Source organism: Cupressus sempervirens, chromosome 4, assembly GCF_028749045.1.
Source record: "Cupressus sempervirens isolate cs-2001-9-10 chromosome 4, ASM2874904v1, whole genome shotgun sequence".
Lineage (NCBI taxonomy): Eukaryota > Viridiplantae > Streptophyta > Pinopsida > Cupressales > Cupressaceae > Cupressus > Cupressus sempervirens.
This window is the reverse complement of record NC_143121.1, coordinates 176,835,064-176,855,653: the sequence shown is the minus strand read 5'-3', so window position 1 is coordinate 176,855,653 and position 20,590 is coordinate 176,835,064. Positions and strand designations below refer to the sequence as shown.

The following is a 20,590-nucleotide window of genomic DNA, read 5'->3' as shown; positions in this document are numbered from 1 at the left end:
TCCTAATTTAGCACATGCTGTCTACAACACTGATGTGCATGTTCTCACCTTTGTAGGCTTATCCTCACATCATCGCACTTACTTTTGTGCATAATGGAGGATAACCCATATCTGGTGGACATGTGCCTGGTTGTTGGACTTATCATGGTGCTGATTCTGAGGCACTCTAGATCCATCTCAGAGGCCTTTATATTGAGGCACTCCTAGTGTACTTGGATAGTGAGTTGAATACTATATAGTTATTCTGATCATACTCTGGTCTATTTGTGCTTGTGTTTTGAGTTCCTTGGTCTTGGGAAAATTCTGCTCTAACGTAAATTCTTACACAAAGAATGTGTTATATCTTATCTTGAAGAAGAAATATTTACAAGTTTATTGCACCTTTCCCTAAGGTTGCACATGTTAGCATAAAAGTCAAGTAAAGATCAATGAGATTCCTTGGTCTAGAGCCTAAAATTGTGTAGCCAGTGTTCATATAGCCTAATATTTTATTCTAAAATAAAATCATGGAGGTCTTATCTTTTCCAACAAATCATGGCCTTCAACATATCTAAAATGAAATAAGTTGAAACCATAATAAATGACTTGGATTACAATCTCAGACATAACAAACTTAGTTTATTTACTTTCATTTTCACTTCCTCTACCCAAATTTGCATTGATCTTAGGATTTCTCATTTTATGATTTGTATGCATCATTAGCCATAAACACTACTCTTTCAATTATTTATTCTCAATTGTATTCCCAATTTAAGAAAATTGTTGGAAATATTTACAATAACTGAGGGGGCGGTGAATCAATTATCCAAGGTCTAGATTTACAAATAAAACTTTTCAATGCTTAGTAGACCCATATCCATAAAACTTTATTATGCATGGATCCATTAGATCATACAAATCTTAAACTTTGTAGGTTATTGTCCTAAGTCAAAACAACTTTGCAAAAATGTAAACATGAAACATAATAGATTTAATAACACATTTGACGCAAGGATTTTACATGGAAACCCAATTTGGGAATAACCACCAGTAACATGCTACTAATTCTTACTCTTCTAAAGTGATGCCCTATGAAAGACCAACCTTATTAAAGGTTACAATACACTATTAAATGTGACCTGGTTAAAGGATTTCAATCACCCTATTAGGAGCGAGCCTTATTAGAGGACTTTAGACCATTCCATTAGAATGTCACCCAGTTAGAGGATTTTCAAATGACTATTAGGTCAACCTTAATCCAAAGGATTTACCCTAAACTGATACAATGATTAGAAAGTAACAGTAAGGCTTGATCCGATAACAAATTACAACTCACTAGGAGATTACAAATCTCTATTTCAGTCCTCCATTCGGCTTGGTTTTCACACACTTTAGCTCTAATAGCTTGTTCACCCTTCAAGTATTCATACTCTTAAGTCTTATTTCTTTGCATGCCAATTGTAGTCTCTTTTGTTCAGCCACTGAATGAAGAAATACCTTAGACTCCTAGCCTTAGGTTCTTGCACATGAAAACCTTTGCTTCTAACTAGCTCTCTCTATAAATAGAGAATTAAGATCTTTTTTCACTTAATCACAATCATTCATTTTAGGGTTAGGTAGGATTAGGTCGAATACAATGAATCTACCCACTTTTCCATTTGGTTCCTCTAGAAACTTCTTCTACAATCTTCCTTGAATTTGCCACAAAGTGGTTTACCTTGAATTATGTGTCACCAACTCATCATAATTATCTCCAACATGCTTCACACAATTCAAGAAAACAAAATAGTCAGCTCGGATTTGTCAAACCTTTGATTTAACATGAATATTGGAACTCGACATCAATATGATGTCACTCGACTTCTATATTGTTCTTCCACTCGGCCAACACTAGTTTACTCAACAAAGACTAAAGTTTATTGATGCTCGGCATCAACTAAACTTTACTTGGCATATACTAACAATCACTTGGCTTGCACTATTTTTCATCTTTTCTTAGCACCTCTTATTTTTCACTCAGCATCCAGTGATTTCCACTTGGCTTGCACCGACTACTCAACAAGGAAAGACAAACATATTTCATACTTGATCTTCTTGCAGTCTTAACTTGAGTAGTCTTTCATTTCAAACTTTAAGTAGATAAACAATAAACTATAGTATCAATTTCTTACTTGGTCTTAGTGCTTCTTTTACATACCAAATAACTCAACCTTTCTCTGGGTGCTATTGTTATCTCCTCTTTTCAAATCCTCTTCATCAATCAACTAAATGATAGCTTTCAGACCAAAAAGAAATTATCTCACCAGTAGGTAGCAGGTTTGACATCATTGAAAAAATAATGATTGTTCCATTATAGGTTCTTTACTTAAAAGAAATATTATATCAACACAAATATACATTGGTATCTTGTCCTCACTTCCTAGAAAATCTAGACACTTTCAAGCCAAGAAGTGTTTCAAGTTCATCTTCTTCTCTATTAAAGTTCTAGAACTAATTTCACCAGTTCTTTCTTTTGGCAAAAATAATTGGCTCAAGATCCTTCTTTATAGTCACAATTACCTAAACTAAAAATAGAACTTCCTTCAGAATATTTAATTTGGCTTTAAAGTTTTTGTTTCTTCATCCTCAATAAGGTTGATCTTCAGATTCTATATCTAGGAAACTCTGAGATAGTTGCTTGAAACTCTAACATGCTATAAAATAGATATTGACACAATTTTTTTTCAAGATGCAATATCAAGTTCATGAGTGTATACATATGGAATCAGATACAAAAGTTCTTTCTAGCTAGGATAGTTTCAGCAGTATAATACCACAAACATCACATAAGAAAACACACACAATAAATAGAAAGCCATGTAACTACAAGGATGATATTTCATTGGATAGAAAGAGTCTAAGATATAAAATCCAGAGGTTTTTTATGGTCACTAAGGGCGGCTTTGGGTTGGAACCTAAAACCCCTTGTTACCACCTCACTATCCTTCTTTACAATCATAGTTACCTCACAAACTAAAAATGGAACTTCCTTCAGAACATCTAATTGTCCTCACCATATAGAATTTGTATTCACAGCAACCAAATTTTGGCTAAATCTATTATACATTGTTGTTTCATCCTAAATATGGTTGATCTTTAGATTCTATAACTTTTTATTGAGTTGATAATCTCTACTAGGAAACTTGAGACAATTGCTTGAAACTCCAAACTGCTATAAAATATATACTTGCACTATTTTTTTCAATCTACAATGTCAAGTTAATGAATGTATACTTATGACATCAGATCCAAACATTCTTTATAGCTAGGGTAATTTTAGTAGTATAATACCACAAATACCATACTAGAAAACACACACAATAGATAGAATGCCATGTGACTACAAGTACACTGATATTTCATTGGTTAACAAGAGTCTAAGATATACAATTGAGAGATTATTTATGGTCACTAAGAGCAGCTTTGGATTGAAACCTAAAACCCATTGTTATCCCCTCATTATAATTATAGGTATTAATCATAGAAACTTAACAAAACCTTGTCATGACAACAAATTATATGAACCCATAAATTTAGTAATATTTCCCAAGGAGGGTTTCTTCTAAATTAATGTGAATCAATGTATAGATAAGATATGAATTGGAATAAAGATGTAAAGGAATATTTTTTGATCATTTGTTGAAGAAGGAAAAAAATGAAGGCTAAAAAATAAAATTGTGATGATAAGAAGACAAGGTGGAAAAGCATACTTGAGCTACGATTAAGTAGTTATGGGTGTTGTCAAAGGAACACTCAATGAAATGTTGGTTTCTCCCAAAGAAAGGATGTATGTGTTGTGATGTTGCCGGAGTGCAAATTTGGAAAAACCCTTCCAATGGAGACTGACATCTCACTTTTCCTTGAATGCAAAACCCCTCTACACATGTACCATGCACTTGCAATTTGACGGATACAAAATGAAATGTTTTCATTTCTTTTCTTTTCTTTATATCTCAACAACATAGAAATTTTGACAATAAACTTAAGTGTCATTGAAATTGTGATGGAAACCTTAAGTTTTTTATGAATAAAATTAATTTTGGTTGAAAGCTCGACTTTGTTGGGATCATATTAAAAAACAAAGTGGATTTGAAAAGCTAAATTGCCTTGTCATCAAAAATTTTGGTCAAAAAAGGAGGCCTAATGTACTAGTGTCAGCATATTGCAAATGCCAATTTCAACCCAAAGAAAATTATATTCATATAAGGCACAAGGAGATGTATACAACACCTTCCCCTATAAGGGACTTCCATTTTGGATGTGGTAGAATGTGCCTCCAGTCAATCCATAAATACTACACCCCTATTAGGGAGTTATCTAGAAGGAAAGAAACTAAAGCCTACTATCTTTGGGTCACCCCTATGGAATTTTATTTATGGAATTTATCAATATTAGAGGCTTGAAGGGAAGTCACAACTTCATTTTAATAGAGGGAGGGCCAATAAGGATGTGGGTGACAATAGTAGCACAAATAGGAGGCACCAATCTTTGGTGCTCAAGGACAAGGTTTCCTTCAATTCCTAACACCATTTTGACTAATACACAATTTAATTTTATGGGTAATTGTTCCAATCTACCACAATACTATATACTCAACTCTCCAACAACTTTTTGCATCAGCAAAAACACTAGTCTTGCTACTTAAGAATGTTCCTCACAATAACTTGAAAGGTGCAAGAATTATTAACTCAACCATGGAAACATTCATAGATGAGCTCAATAATGAATGTAGTAGAGAAGTGTTACAAAATCTTGTATCATCTAGTATGGAGGTCAATAATAAAAACCATTGATTAGTCTAAAGATAGTCATTTCTAAAACACATATACATTATTAACATAATAACAACTTTACTGAACCCATTACTTATTTTACTTGTAGGTAGTAGGTCAAAACCACCATAAAATTCTCATTTCCCATTGAATTTTCTACTTATTTTACTTGTAGCTAGTAGGTTAAAACCATAAAATACTCATGTCCCATTGTATTAGCTTCTTTGAAACATCTACCACTATTGAGGAACAGTCACATAACCTTCTTCCACCATTTTTCTCTCATGCATAGTACATGCAATGCTTATGACCTTTTCATATGAATCCTTCCTCCAATGTATAATAGAGCATGGACAACATTATTGAATGGAACATTTACATTACAGTCTTGCAAGAACACATTCCTGAACTTGCAACAGTACTATTCAAAAGTTACAAAACAAAAACATATCCACATGTGTATATCTCATGCAACATTTCAAGATTTAAGACACATTCTCCATTTATGGAAAAACACATTATCTCCATTACAAAGGAAATGGGCATAAGCATTATAAGTTTCAAACTCATCTTTGGTATACTCACAATATTATAGGATCTTGATTTCAACACAATATTATTTCTTTAATAAACTTATTCATTGCAAACTTGTCCTCGTGAAATGGTAGAGTGTATAAATACAAGTTGTTGGATTCTCATAAGCTATACCTACATACTCTAGTCAAAGTATTGCTACCTCTTCTCAAAATCTTACTCTAGTTACTTCTCATAGTGCATGCCTTGTAGCAATCTTTTATTGCATTGATTCCCATGTTATTTTCCTCATCTCTATTCCAAATCCATAATATGTATGCACTAAGTATGACCATTAAAGAAATTGATGATGAAAACTTGTTTGAGAAATACCTGAGCATGATGTTGTCTCATTCCACTTGTAATCTCTTAGACAATGCATTAGAATTACTCATATCATATCATCTTATGCTAGTTTAGATATAGATACTCATAGGAATACTGATGATAATATGCATATGTCTATACTCTTCTCGATTTATCTCCTCATCTACATGTTCTTCAATTGTAGATGATTAAGATTGTTTGTCCTTATTATCTATTTTTATAAACATCTAGAGTAGGGATTTTCTTCACTCTCTTGTAGCTAGTCTAAGAAAAATGGTTAGGCATTCTCCCCACTATTACTACACATATTGTATAAGACAATTTTGGGTTTTTTATTGTAAGTAGGACCAATGCTTGCTATGTTAAGGGTGATATTATAATTTCATATTTCCAAGTTCTCATTCAAACTACTAAACTTGATCTTTCATGAAAATGCAAATTTCTTTATTGTGTTAACTTCTTTGTAGTCAATGCTAAATATGAACAATTAAATGAGAGAAATTTTTAAAAAAAATTTCTAAGCATTTTGTTTAAGTCACTTTAAGACATAAAATTTGGCCAAGTTTTAACTGGATTTTATAGATATGAATATTTGACCTCTTGACTTTGAAAGAATTTGAGCTTTGAAAGAATTTGAGCTCTGAAGAATTTTGACTAATAGGAGTCCTTGGTGAATTTGATGGTAGAGATCTATTTCATAAAAAGATTCTTTTTTCCCCTCTTTTGTAAAAAGATTCTTCTTTCTCTTGTTTTGTAACCCACATTGAATTTAACCTTTCCACTCTTGTAAATTCATTTTGTTTGTCTGAATCTAGGATTTGTCAACACAAGAAAATATTCTTTATGTGAGTTCATATTATCTATTGCAAGTACATGTGACTTTAGAACATAGGATGGCCAATCTTTAATTATCAAAATTTATCCACTGCCCAAACACTCTCATTTCTCTAGATTTAGAGAAAAGATTCATACCAACATTTAAATTCATATATCAACTCTTGAAGTGATTTTGTCATGTGTTGCAAGTATAGCTGATTCTAGAATATAGGATAATCCTTGTGTGACCATCTAAACATATTTACTTCTCAGCATCACCATTTCTTTAGCTTCAGAAAGAAGATTAAAATCAACATCTAAATACATGTGGACTACTAAAACATGTGCCTCTGCTAAATCTATGTTTGCTAATATACTGCTCAACTCACTCTTGTTGATATCGAGAACCATAGAAGCCTTAGTACTGAGACTAATCTTCAAAGTTGTCAATGTTGAGCATAGATCTAATCTTCAAAGTTGTCAAATTTGAGCATAGGTTGGTGATATATGTTTACATCACTACCCAATTTCGTGAATCAGGTCACTTAATAGATGACAGGTGAATTTGGTGCAATCTAGTTGCTGCCTTTAATGCCATAATGAATATTGTATCAAGAATGCTATTATGGATAATCACTACTATAGACAATCTATTGGCCACATATATCTAGGTATTTTGGCAACTGACTTTATCCTCTATCATTCCCTTCCTTTGCATATCATTCTCATATTCAACTTGTCAAATCCATGTACATACACCTTCCTTTACCCCTTCATAGGTAGGGACTAGAGCTATAGGTAGCCCTTGTTATTATTATTTTCTATGATTCTTTATTTGTCATACATTATACAATAATAATAAATGAATAAATAGTGTGTTGTTCATTTCACCTTTCAAGTATTTCATCTTTTATGATTGTACCAATATTGTTAAAGAAACTAAATGCTAATGAAAAATATTTGATTGAAGTAGTAATGGGAGATCACTATGGCCAAAGTTGTTAAACTATAATTTGATCTATTAGTCATGATTAGTACAACTTTATCTATCTTTTCATTTACACTTTTATAAGTAAATCAAAGGAAAACTATCAAAATATTAAAAACAAGTAGTGAATGAATTTAGTTTTCTAGATAAATGAAAAAAAAAATCTATTTTCTTTTAGAAAAATATTGTATATCAAATATTATCACTTTTTTATTATTATTTTTTAAAAAGAGAAAATTTTATAAAATAAATTATAGCTTTCTAATTATTTTATAGAATAAATTATAAGAAACTCAACACTTAAAATTTTATAAAATATGAATCACAAAATAACTTAACTTATTATGAAATTAAAATTCTATAAATAGTTTTATTTTTCTTATAATCAAAATCACAACTTTAAAAAACTTTTCATTCAACATTACAACACAAAGTTACATTTTTAGGGATCCTTAAGGGTCCAAAGGGTTTTTAGGACACATTAATGGGCCTTATGACTCTTTAGACCTCTTACAACCCCTTACCATACATACATGCATAGTAAGTGGTCATAATGGGTGGTAAGGGTCCTAGGAACCCTTACTATACATCTTACAGGTTTTAAAGGTTGTTAAGTAGTTATAGAATACATTAATGTGTCTAAGGACCCCTTAAGACTCTTTACAACCCATTTGGACCTTTTAGTACTCGTAAGATGTATTAGTAGGGATCCTAAATGGTCCTAAGGGGTCTTAGTACACATGAAAGTGTCATAGGACCCCTTTAGAACCTTTAAGTTACCTATGATGTATTTTTAGGGATCTAAAAGGTTGTACGAGGTTTTAGAACATATTAATGTGGCCTAATACCTCTTAATACCCCTCATCACACACAAATGTATGGAAAGGTTTGGTAAGGGAAACCCTTACAATACATCTTATAGTTTTTAAATATTTTGGAGGGGTCCTAGGACACATTAATATGTCGAAGTATCCCTTTAGAGCCCTTAGAACCATTTAGGATCTGCAAGATGTATTAGTCAAAGTCCTAAAGGGTCTTATGGGGTCATAAGAGGTCTTATAGCACATTAATGTATTCTAGGAACCTTTACCATATTGATGCAAAGGCATTTGAGGTTTTTGAAGATTTTGGCATTTTCTGTGGAAGGCTAGAGATGCCTGGTCATCTTTGTGGTGTTTCTTAGTTGGAGGCTCACTTGAATGGGCTCAGTGGAGAATCTTGGTGCTCAGTCGAGGAATAGGTATGCTTGATATTCATTGGGTTTATCATGTTGGTCAAGGAGCTTGAAATACATTGTGTTTCTCAAAATTCTCTACGATTCTCAGCATGTGTTGGTTGTTTGACATCTGAGGAACTTGACAATGCTTGTGGGAGCTCGGTCATGGTTGATGATTTTGTTGACACTCAGAAATTTGGGCTTGACAAATGGAGTTCTTGTGGATTTGATCAATTGACTTGGAAAATTTAATCTGTGAGGAGTGTGACCATGACATGAAGTGATTGTTCAAGTTTGTTTGGATCTATTTGGGTCTTGATTGTTTGTCCTATGTGTATTTAATGTGTAATCCTTCAAAGGAATTTGGTATTTAATATCTAGTGTAGACCAACTTGTGGCTCAACTATGTATTTAATGTAAGGGTTTATGTAATTTGTAACTTTCTAGGGTGACTTGTGGCTTAATTAGGTATAAGTAGGGGGCTCTTATGGAGTTGAGAGGTATTATTCATCTAGCATGGAGAAGAGGAGTAGCTGAGAGGAGTGAAGTAAAGCAAAGGTAGTAGTTGTGGCTTGGGAAACAAGGGGATTTCTTTGTGGCTTTCAAGCACAAGTTTAGATCTTGTTGGGGGTTTTCATCAGAGTGTGGTTGTGTTATAATTCTGGACTAGCTAGGGTTTGGGTTGTATCTTGAGGTATCTAGTTGAACTATTACTTGCTTTGTATTTGGTTGTAACCGGGAAGGCCTTACAACCCAGTACATTACATGTAATTAGTCGACATTTTATGAATAAAGAATTGAGTTTGGTATTAGATCTTGTATCTTGTGTTATTTTTTTTGAAGTTAATTGTTGGGAACTAGATCAACTCCATTGGGGGTTCATTTGGTTCTACACTACATTAGGTGGTATCAAAGCTTAAGTTTTCTTGATTGTGTAGACAGATTATCGAACTTGAAACAATTTTTAATAGCACTAGGGGTGAAGATTATTAGAAAAGAGATCGGTCTTGTGGTGGATTATTCTTTTTGGAGTCTTAGATATCTTTGTTGTGAGGTGGAAGGTTGTGGTTCCTAATTACAATTGTAGAGGACTTGCAAATGGATCAATGGTTGCAAAGATGGAAGGTTGATAAATCTACTTGGTGGTTGTTAAAAGTGTGGATTTGTCCCATGAGGTTTGTGAAGATCTTGGAAGATGCCTCTAAGAAGATTTGATTCTGAGATGATTGTAGATCTCTGTGTTGTGGTGGAGATGAAGATTTCAAAGACATTTTCTCAGTTTGATGTTTCTTTATTCGATCAAGTTAAGGAAGGGATAGTTGAGTTTCACATAGATTTATGGAGTTGGAGTCTACCAATCCATAAGTGATTTATCTAGACGGTTAGGAGACTTGTTCAAGAGAGAAGAGGGCATGGCTAGGTTGAGGCAGAGATTGGTTTTGTTGACCAGTTTGTGGTGTTTGATACAAAATTGATAGGGCAACTTCTAGTTGTTGAAGAGGTTCCTAATCTTGTTGATTCTAGGATGGAGATTGGTTTTCATGATCAATTGGTTAATTCTGACACAAGAATTGCAAAGAACTTGTTTGTGGATGATCAACTTGTTGTGGGTGATGATTTGTATCATACTATTGGGAGTTTGGCATGTGTTGTGGATCTACATGTTGTTGTTGCGGATGTGAAGTTTGATGCTCTTTTAGTTGAGATAGATTGTTGTGATATGTTGCAACCCCTATTTGCAGATTGCTTTGTTGCTTAGTTTATTTATTTGGGTAAATATGTTGATTGGTTGTTTATAGACTTGCGAAGGAGGAGTTGGTTGATGGACTTGTTCATCTTCTTGGCATTATGGATTGACAAGCCTTAGGTGAAGATGAAATGGAAGTCTTATTTTCTTGAAGGAACAAAGTGTGGGACACACTTTTCTTTGTACCCCAGGATTTTGATGTAGGGCCATCTAAGGTTTTTCTATCGAAGATTGGAGATGCCCAATCATCTCTGTGGTGCTTCTTGGTTAGAGGCTTAACTAAATGGGCTTAGTGGAGAAGATTGGTGCTCAGTTGAGGAAGAGGTATGCTTAGGCACCATTGATTTTTTGTGTTTGCCGAGGAGCTCAACATACACTGTGTTGCTCAAAAATCTTTGTAGTGCTTGACATGTGTTGGTTTTTCAACATCTGAGGAACTCAACAATTCTTGTGGGAGCTTAGTCCTACTTGATGAATTTGTTGATTCTCAATAGTTTGGGCTTGTCGAATGGAGTTCTTGTGGATTTGATCAATCAACTTGGTGCATTTAATGCATAAGGGGTATGATCATAACATTGAGTGATCGTAGAAGATTGTGTGGATTGATTTGGGTCTTGGTTGTTTATCATGTGTATATTCAATGGGTGTTGTAAGCCTTCTAAGTCATTTAGTATTTAATATCTATTTTAGGTTGACTTGTATTTAATATTCATCCAACATAGAGGAGAGGAGTAGTTGAGAAGAGCCAAGTGTAGCAGAGATAGTAGTTGTGGCTTGGGAATAAAGGGATTGTTTGGTGGCATGCGAGCACAAGTTTAGATCTCGTTGGGGGTTTCTACCAGAGTTTTGTTGTGTTACAGGTCTGTAATAGCTAAGGTTTGGGTTGGATCTTGATGGATCTTGCAAAACTATTACTTTCTTTGTATTTGGTTGTAACCGATAAGGCCTTATAGCTCGATGCATTGCATGTAATTAGTTGTTTTATGAATAAAGAATTGAGCTTGGTATTAGATCATGTATCTTGTGTTGTGATTCCATAGTGTTAGGTTGTAGGGAAAATATTTCAATAGTCTCAAGTTGTGGGGTAGAGATGGTTTCCGTACTTTTAGTGATTACAATACTCATTATGAAACATTTAAGGAGTCCATGCAATCCTTGCTTATGTTACCTACTTTCTTGGCTTCATAGAACCAAGAGTTGCTCACCATGGATTTGTCATTCTTGCACACAACTTTGAGCTTGTTGTAGGCTTTGTTATAGAAGATTATATACAGGCACTCTTGGCTTAAATGCTCATAGTTTTAAATTTAATTTCAGGTATTTAGATAATCTTGAGTGTCACAATGATAACATGCTTTCATTTTTGCCAATTTTTTCTAATAAATTTGAATTTTTTCGTTACTATTTTTTTCAATAGCCAATAGAAAAAAGCAGATAACTTGCTTTTTCAAGATTTAAAACTTACATCTAAATTTATCAACTATAGAAAAGCCTATATGCTTGAAAAAAGATTATTGAAGTGCTATTTGCTAGTTTAATTAGTCTATTGCATCGAACAAATGCAATAGTATCCTACTATGGTGAAGAACTGATAATTGATTGTATTACAAATTTACAATATTACTGATTGCAAAATATTGAAATACTAATCTAGATAGTCTAAAGTAAAATGGGAAAAATTAATAAAGTAATTATTATAAAGAAAAGATAAATATAGATGTATATAACAAGAATTTGGAAATTATATTTCTAAATCTCATGAATTATTGAATTGGAAGTTACTGAAAAAGTTTCAATTTATTTCTAGGTTATAAAAAAATTGAAGGTTGCAATTGATCACAAATATTTTCACCACTAATATTATCATGAATATATTCATATTGTAATCAAGAACCCAAGTCATTTATTGAGTCAATATCAATATGAGAAATATATTTAAACTACTTTTCGAACATAAAAAAATGAATGCTCCAATTCAAATGTCTTCCATAACATGTATAAATAGAATTTACAAAAGATATTTTGAACTATGTGTTATATAAGAATATAAAGTCACAATTAGGCAAGAGCCTATAATACAATGGTAAATTGTGAGCCTCTTATTTAGAAGATCTTGAGTTTGAATCTACTTGAGCTTAATAAGTTGTAATAATAATTAATCTTTGGCATTTGTTGATTATAAGAGTTCTTTCCTAAAGTAGCCAGTTTTTAGTGGATTAGACTCAAGAAAACATTGTAAGAAAATTTAAGAAAATTTATGTTGTAATTGAGATTAGAAATAAAAGTAATTTTCAAATGTATAATGAGTTTCTAAGGTTTGCCATTGTCATTGGAAAGCTACTAGAGGAACATGGGTTGGCTGCAATAGAATGTGATTGATGTCAAAATTCTCCATATTCAAATATGTCTTTGAAATTTGTGATAATAAAATATTTTCCCATATTCAAATATGTCTTTAAGAATATGTTGTAATAAAATATTTACAAATTCTTCATACTGAAAATTGAGAAAATAAAATTCGAAAAACAAAAATATAACAATAACAAACAGAAAAATAGATCACATGCTCTAAAATTACTTGAATTTAAGAAAGCACATTTCAAACAAAATCTGAAGCAAACACTACGTTGCAGTGTCATGTCTAGAAGTAAACTAGAGCTTTAACAACCCCCGTATTCTCTGAGCCATTTCTAAATCTACCCAAAGGCAAATAGATTGTTTGTTGGAAATGGAGAATAATATTGGAAGTAAAAAAATATGTTAACGTTAGAACAGTATGTATTTCCCCGAAATAGGGAGAGCGTGAAAGAAAAAAATGAATTTACAGAAATGGGCAAAATCATAGGCAGAGAATAAGGAGACATAATGTAGTCAAATTAAGAGTATAAAACTAATGAAAATTAGTTAAAAATGAGAAATAATCATTTTACAGTGTACACCATGTCTGCAATAGAAAAAAACTGTCACAAATTGAGGGCTGAGGACGGAGCACTTAAGGTTTGAGTCAAAGATAACATGTCTGGTAATATGGAATAAGCATTAGGTAAGAAGACGAATATATCATGCTCGGGGAATGGGGTTTTGACAGATTTGTTTGAAAAACGATGGATGAAAGTTGAGATAACAAAAAGGTGTCGGTGCCTAGTGGCTCGAAAGGGAAAGCCTATAGGCTTAATTATTGTTATGATTTTTTATCAAAAGGTAATGGCAAACAATTATATTATATGATAGTGATATTGTTTAGAATTACTGTGTGGTTTTCGAATCAAACACATTGATCTATATTTCATGAATAGTGATTCAACACAAATCCATCAATCATATAATAGTTTAATGTCAATAAAATAGTAAACATGTTGTGTGGGGTATAAAGTTCTTTTAGAAAGCAAATGAAACACAAAACATACCCTCTGGCATTTTGAATACCTCGAGTCTTGCTACCGTAAAATTAACTAGTTTTAGTTTCGGCACCATTTGGTATAGACACAATTACAAGAATTTAAGGTGTACAGCAAGGCAAAATGGAGATGTGAAAGCCTTTGCTAGATATCTGGTGTGTGTTTTCTTGGTGGTACCATTACATCCAGCATCATAGATCCACCATGGATTGAGAAACTCTATAACTGTGAAAACATCACTATTGACTGCCAATTTGATAATGGAAGGAGTGATCAGTCCATACGTGTAGCGTGAAGAAGATACTGAGCATCATTGAGGCGAGCACTCATGTCTTCATTAATGGAATCAATTGTGCGAAGTAGTTGTATCTCCTCTTGCCATTTATCAATTTGTTCTTGATGTATCCTGCATTATCTATGTCAAGAACAACATTCTAATAATAATAATTTATTTTACAGGGACAATCTAAAATATAAAACCCATGGGCACTCTTCCACTGAAGTTGGAGCATTTTACGATGCCTGGATTGAACCTCCACAAACAAGGGATAGTCAAAGTAATGCTATTGTTCTCCACTGCAGAAAGTCAAGGATTAAGATTAATTATATGGATGTGGTGAATCTGAACAAAACAGAATATTGTAGTTTTCCATAGACTTGCAATTTTCTGTAGCTTTGTTTTCTCTTCTTTCCACTCGAGGTTTACGGAGAGTTTATGACCAAGAAAGAATTATTAGGATGGAAAGCATTCTATCACCCTTTCCCACTCTTGGCTAGTAAATGGTCTTCAAGCAAGAAAGCAATGAGCTGTATCCTTGTATATCAATTATAGTATAAAGCATTCGGCTTAGATGTTGTTCTAATGTTTTTCTGTTGCTGTGTACGTTGATAAAAATATGTGACAATTAAAGGATACGACACAACGCGCTCCTCAAATTCATTTGACATTTCCAAGAAGAAATTCTTCCCAGTCTCCAAAAGCCCAGACACCTGCAAAGCATATGAATGTCAATACTCTCTACTTATTACCTACTTAATGCATCCTACTGGAAACCCAGAGGATTGTCACGAGTAATTCAATAATTTAGGGACTTTCTTAATTGAGAAGCCAAAATTTGAGTTATGAGGGACTTAATCAACCCGCTGAGTAAATTGTTCCATCTTCTCTTGGATTTGCTGAATCTTGTCTTCCATGGCTTTAGATACAACAGCTTGCTCTGTTTCTTCTTGACCGTCTTTTGCATTGTCATATTCTTCACCACGTGTACCTTCCTCTTTTTGTGTCTCATACTGTGCACTCTCTTTACCACAATTATCTCGCTCAACTGTGTTCTCATCATCATTGTAGCAGTCCTCACCGTTCATTGACAAACCAGAGCCAACTTCAATCTCATTGCTCATAGCCTACAGTTCCCCACAAAGAGGATACATACATATGTATCAATTTTGAGAAAGTACAAAAGAAAATGCATCCGTTTCATATTCCATAATTCCTCCAGATATATTTGAGAGAATTGTGACTGATAAAAATCGATCAAAGTTTCTTGAAATCATATATGCCTTGTTTGCTGGCCTAAGTTTTAGATCAAAAAGAACAATTTTATTGAAAATGTGTTCTGTAACAAAAATGTTTCAGAATATCATAGGATTCTACAAGTTATTTCTCATAGTGTTTCTTGTTATCAGTTGCAAATGATGAGGTCGTTTTCTCAATGCAAATGGTTTATGGTCTTAACTGTACATATTTTTAGCATTACTCAGATATCAACCAAGCTGGTTACGCTGGTCATCTCCAAAGACTGGCCGCTAGAATCTTTTCCCCCAGACATGGTCCATTGGATGTAGTTCACACTGGCTGATGTAGATGAGCAACTTTCTTATAGAAATCACTATGAAAATGATTGAGAGATTGCAGAATTGCATTAGTTTTACTGTGATTTAGGATATATGACAATAGGAGAGCAATTACTTTGTTTTTGCAGAATAAGACTGTGATGCAGAAACATCCTTAGTTTTGTGTAATCAGCGTCACCTAATATATTTTTCTCTTAAGTTGGCAAGTTTGAAGTTGCAGTTGTGAGAAGGCCGATTCAAGATGAGGAATCATGAACAAAAACCCTGAATTATTTGACAAATGCCTTTGGAACAAAAACATATCTCATGTCATGAAGCGCAAAGATATCATAGTTTGTTGAAAAGGCTTTATAAATTTCCAAGCAAGTAAATTGGCAAGATTAAAGACAAATTGGGAGCTTCAGAACCAGGCATGGATATCCTTTAAGCCAGACGTTGCGGTGTCAATGTATGTGAATGTGGAAGCACAGAGAGAGCACATAAAGTGTTTAACAGAATGCCTGAAAGATCTTTCATGATTTGCACGAACTAAATTTGTTGGAAAGGATTTAGCTACTGTCAAACAAATGCAATTTGGCTGATGCAAAGAAAATGCAACAACCTTTGTCAACGTCCTTCCAGCCTGTAGAGCAGGGCACAGAAAGCCATCTGTGAAATGTCCAACTTGACTAATTTGACTGCCGTATATGAAGCATACAAGGGTTACAAGAATTAAAGGCACCAAGAAGATAGATCACCATGTCAGTAAAGGCAGAGGGATATTTGCCTTAATGGCAAACGAAAACAGAGCACGTAAGTTATGGATCCTTTAAAGTAATAGGAGAAATTTAACAATGACAGTTTTATAAAATGTTTTTAAAATTAGAAAGAATACGAAAGGTCATCAAGGGTTGCACAAAGGTTGGAAGAATGAAGAAGGTGAAACCATGGAAACATTTTGCCGATTACAAAATGTGACAAAGACAGCGGAGGTGCGTGGGGTTTGGAGGTTGGACTCAAGCCGACAAAGGGATAGTAGGTTTGGCTAAGAAAGAGAGAGTGGAGAGCTACATGGTGGTGTGGGAAGCTGCCAACAGAGGGGCTGGTATTTGCTAAGAAAGAAAAGATGCAACAATATAGCTACATAGTGAGTGGAGTACGGGAACGGCAGATTGAAAAATAATAGAGTTCAGGTTAATTATTTGATTTATTGTTTAGAAATGGAGAGGGGCAAATGAAATGCCAAAGTTGTTAAAAATGTTTGCAGATTTGAAGAGATTAAAAATATGTTTCTTGTTACAATCTAGGTAACAAAAAGTTTCTGTCTATGTGAGATTGTATTTCAATTTTGTGCGTTGCAGGTGGAGCGGAGTACATTCTTCTGTATCAAACTGAAGCATTCTTCTATTAAGGTTTCTAACAACAGTAATCCAGTTGTTGGAAAATAATAATTTCTTCTTAATGTTCAGTTCAAGCTAAATTCTTTTAGTCAGAGTATTGCTATAACTGATGGCCTACTGATAAAGGAAATTTCATGCAAATAAGTTCCTCCATCATAGAAGCAGTCAACTGAATGTAATCAACTAGGAGTTACTGTTATTCCCATTAGTCTTTGGAATTATTTATCAATACATATAGATGCATGTAAAACAAAGAAGATGGAGTTTAGTTTATTTTAAAATAAAATCTACAAAAGACAGTTCAACCATAGATCACGTCAATAAGTTTGGAAGGTTGAAAGCTTGTAGACGCCTCTCATTCTATAAGAAATATAAATGCTTGTAACGTAATTGATTTAGCAAGGGAATGAATAAAATAATTTATTCTCTGGACTGTGAAATATTTTTGTGTTTAATCTTTGAATGCTCTATTCTGCCCTATTTTCAGACCATCACCAATAACGAAGAATAAGTTAAAATAAGGTTTCACTAATGACAAATTTAGATTAATGTGACTGTAACAACAAAGCTAGCTCGGAATAGACGAGAAGTGATCAATGCACCTCCAAGCTGCGAAAGTCAACTTTGGCATTCTATGATAAGAATTAGATCTCAGTTGCTGTTACAAAAGGATGTTGTACATGCATTGTGCAATCGTTTAGGCATCGTGAGCTAGGCTGAGGTAGTGATATATGGAAAGAGTTTCCCTGGTGAACAGAGGATGGCTTGATGTGAAAAGCAGCGCAAAGTGAAAAGGCATCATGTATGTCCTAACGGATGAGACAGAAACTTCTTTCAAGTAATCTGAGAATTCTTTTAACGGAGATGCCTGGAAACATAGTTCCTCTATGCATTCGTCAAAGATCTGAAATGGCTCTAGGACAGATCCGCAAGGTCATAATGGATTTAAAAATTGCTTAGAAGTATAATTCAATAGTCTTCAAACAGTGTATTACAAAATTAAACGCAATAAACATTCAGATCTTATGATGAACAATGCAAAGTGTAAAGGTCTGGAAAGGACTTAGTCTTAACGCGGACATAGCAATTTTCACTGTAACTCTCAATTTTTTATTGTTTCCATTGGATAGAGAAATGTACACGAATTATTTAAATCATTGAGTGTAAAGTTTTATGCTACATAATCTAAAATGGATTATTTCTTAAACTAGATAACTCTTGAGCACATAGTGTGCAGTGCATTTTATGTTTCTCTCTTATTAATATCTGTAGGCGGTCATTTCTTTCACCTCTAAAATTTGTAACATACCAACAGCCAGCTTAATATAGAAGAGGTTGCTCTCATAATACATCAGTTGTAAAAGCCTATAGCTATGAGAAAGGTAATTGACCCAGAATCAGAGAATGCAGACATTATCTAGTATATCTGTTTACAATTATAAAACAGAACTAACCAGCTTCCTGCGCTTTTCATTTCCCATATGATCATCTTCGAAATCGCTGAAGTCTTCCATGTGCACAAGAGTTATTGGGAGAATAAGCTCTGTATCGGATGTTCCTGTTACCTAGAACTGAAGATAGATGACATCAAGTCAATTATATAGACAAAAATATTTAGGCGTACTTTACCTGATTAGCCTATTTCTGAGGGGACGAAAAAACCCGTTTGAATTGAAAAGCAGAAATAAAAGAATTTAAACGCTAATAGAAATAAAATTTCGTAGGTCGATTTTGAATGTAGAGGGGACCTAGGATTTTGTATTAGTACATAAAATTTCTGATAAATATGTGTACATCAAACATCTCAAAACCAGGGGTTCGTGCTCTAAAGTTTTCCTCTTTTGAACTTTAGTATCACTACACAACCACTCGATGGTTGGCCGTGATCTAGAAAGCCAAAAATAAGAAACTTTGTATCTAGTAAAGGTTTTTAGTTTTAAGGAACAATAGCAACAAATTCAACATATTTACTAATTAAATTTCCTAATTATTTTTTAAGTCCACCGTAACAACTATTATTCATTTACAAATGTTTGTCCATAATCCAAAGATTTCCCGTTTTCTTTAATTGCAAATTGCCTAAACTGACCACTGAAGCGTACTTGTCGTATTCTACAGGCGAAATTTCTTTCGCAGACTTCGATTTCAGCGACGAGTGTTTGAAATCTGGCAAAAACACAGCTAGATTTTCAAAATTAGAACAATTGAATAGCGCTTACAGTAAATATTATGTGAATTGTCGTGAATTTACACGAATTATCGCAAATGCAGAAAATAATTGGTTTCGACTAAAGATGATCAAATTTCAATATTTTTCCTGAGAAATTGCTTAGTTTTTGGAGCTTCTAAGCTCAATGTTTGAGCATTTTCGGGATCAATCGAAGTAATTAAACGATTTTTTAGACGCTATTTACTACCTTAAAACGCAAATGAAACTAATTTGGTAAAACGCTGGCGAGAAAGCATAATTCTTGTGGTTATCTAAATATTTACGGAAAAGAGAAGATCAATAGTTATGCTCAACTACAAATCTCTGATCAATCCAGAAGAGAAAATAAAAAACTTTAGATTGTGCGAAATTTAACCTAAATCTATCAGCTCAGAAAGCATTTCATCCGTAAATAACAGGAAACTTACACCATCTCAAGTTACTGCAATCTAGGCATTTCATGAACAGAGTAAATTGTACAAGTTAATGAATTATCCTGCACATATCACTGATCATTCCTAAAAGCGCATAACATCTTTAATTCGAAGAAAATGTAAAATAAAATCATTACCTGTAAAGAAACTTCAAAATTCCATTGCCTTGTGTCATAAAGCTTTGTTTCCGACCGTCCTGTTTTTTCACAATGGACGGGAAATCCTTCCGTTAGCTTATGACAGGATCCTTTTAAAATTAAATAGTTTAATTTTCTCATCATTTAAAAAATTTACAAATTACATTCAATAAAAACAACTTATATTCGATTAATTAGACACGCAAGTGAAGGTGCATTTTTTTCATTTTTAAAGAGAAGCGTAGAGGTAATCGACAAGAGGTTGGTTAGCAGAAATTTTGGATGGTTGAAATTTTAAGCGCTTTCCATGTTTGGTTACGATGGAGATTTCTAATCAAGTCATTGGCTTTCATATGTTGGTTATGTTGTGTAATTTTATAAGATATTTGGTAAAAAAAAATTAATGATAAAAACTAGTTAGGGTGAAGGATGGCTCTTTCTTCATTTTATTAAGGTGAAAATAAATTGAAATATATTGTTTTATCTGTGATCAACTCTAGGGCTGAAAGTTTTGTTGTCTTTTAGACTAAAATAGAATTCCAAGGTTGAAAGTTATTTTTGCCTTCTAGAGAAAACAATCATAGGATTTGATTCTCTACGAGTTTGTCAAAGTCATATTTTGTATGCATGTATTATAGAGAATGTAATGAAAAACTTACTTTCTATCTAATATTTGTATTAAGAAATGCCTTAGTTATGTAACTATCAAATTATTTTCTAGA

At 33.3% G+C, this 20,590-nt stretch overlaps 1 protein-coding gene across 6 annotated transcripts; it reads right to left on the bottom strand.

Moving 5' to 3' along the window:
* Nucleotides 1-13,741: 13,741 nt before the first annotated feature.
* LOC149560547 (uncharacterized) lies at nucleotides 13,742-20,190 on the bottom strand. Of its 6 annotated transcripts, none has more exons than XM_089824726.1 (6): nucleotides 19,869-20,190; nucleotides 19,178-19,254; nucleotides 18,543-18,659; nucleotides 14,996-15,259; nucleotides 14,772-14,845; nucleotides 13,742-14,261 (listed from the first exon to the last, which is right to left on the bottom strand). In XM_089824726.1, the coding sequence occupies exons 3-6, from the start codon at nucleotides 18,600-18,602 to the stop codon at nucleotides 14,129-14,131; spliced, it is 531 nt and encodes a 176-aa protein (XP_089680852.1). In that variant the 5' UTR covers nucleotides 18,603-18,659; nucleotides 19,178-19,254; nucleotides 19,869-20,190; the 3' UTR covers nucleotides 13,742-14,128. The 6 variants fall into 6 exon arrangements, with proteins under 6 accessions (XP_089680852.1, XP_089680855.1, XP_089680854.1 ...); XM_089824729.1 differs by having other exon boundaries at nucleotides 19,191-19,254; nucleotides 19,869-20,001; XM_089824728.1 differs by having other exon boundaries at nucleotides 19,726-19,877.
* Between the last annotated feature and the right edge of the window lie 400 nt (nucleotides 20,191-20,590).

Excerpts from the sequence above, each read along its gene's own strand:
- LOC149560547 (XM_089824726.1), bottom strand. The coding sequence starts at position 18,602 with ATGGAAGACTTCAGCGATTTCGAAGATGATCATATGGGAAATGAAAAG. Across the intron at positions 15,260-18,542 it reads ATGAAAAGCGCAGGAAGCTG|GCTATGAGCAATGAGATTGA; the intron begins GTTAGTTCTGTT and ends GGGGAACTGTAG. Across the intron at positions 14,262-14,771 it reads TTTGAGGAGCGCGTTGTGTC|GATACATCAAGAACAAATTG; the intron begins GTATCCTTTAAT and ends TAGATAATGCAG.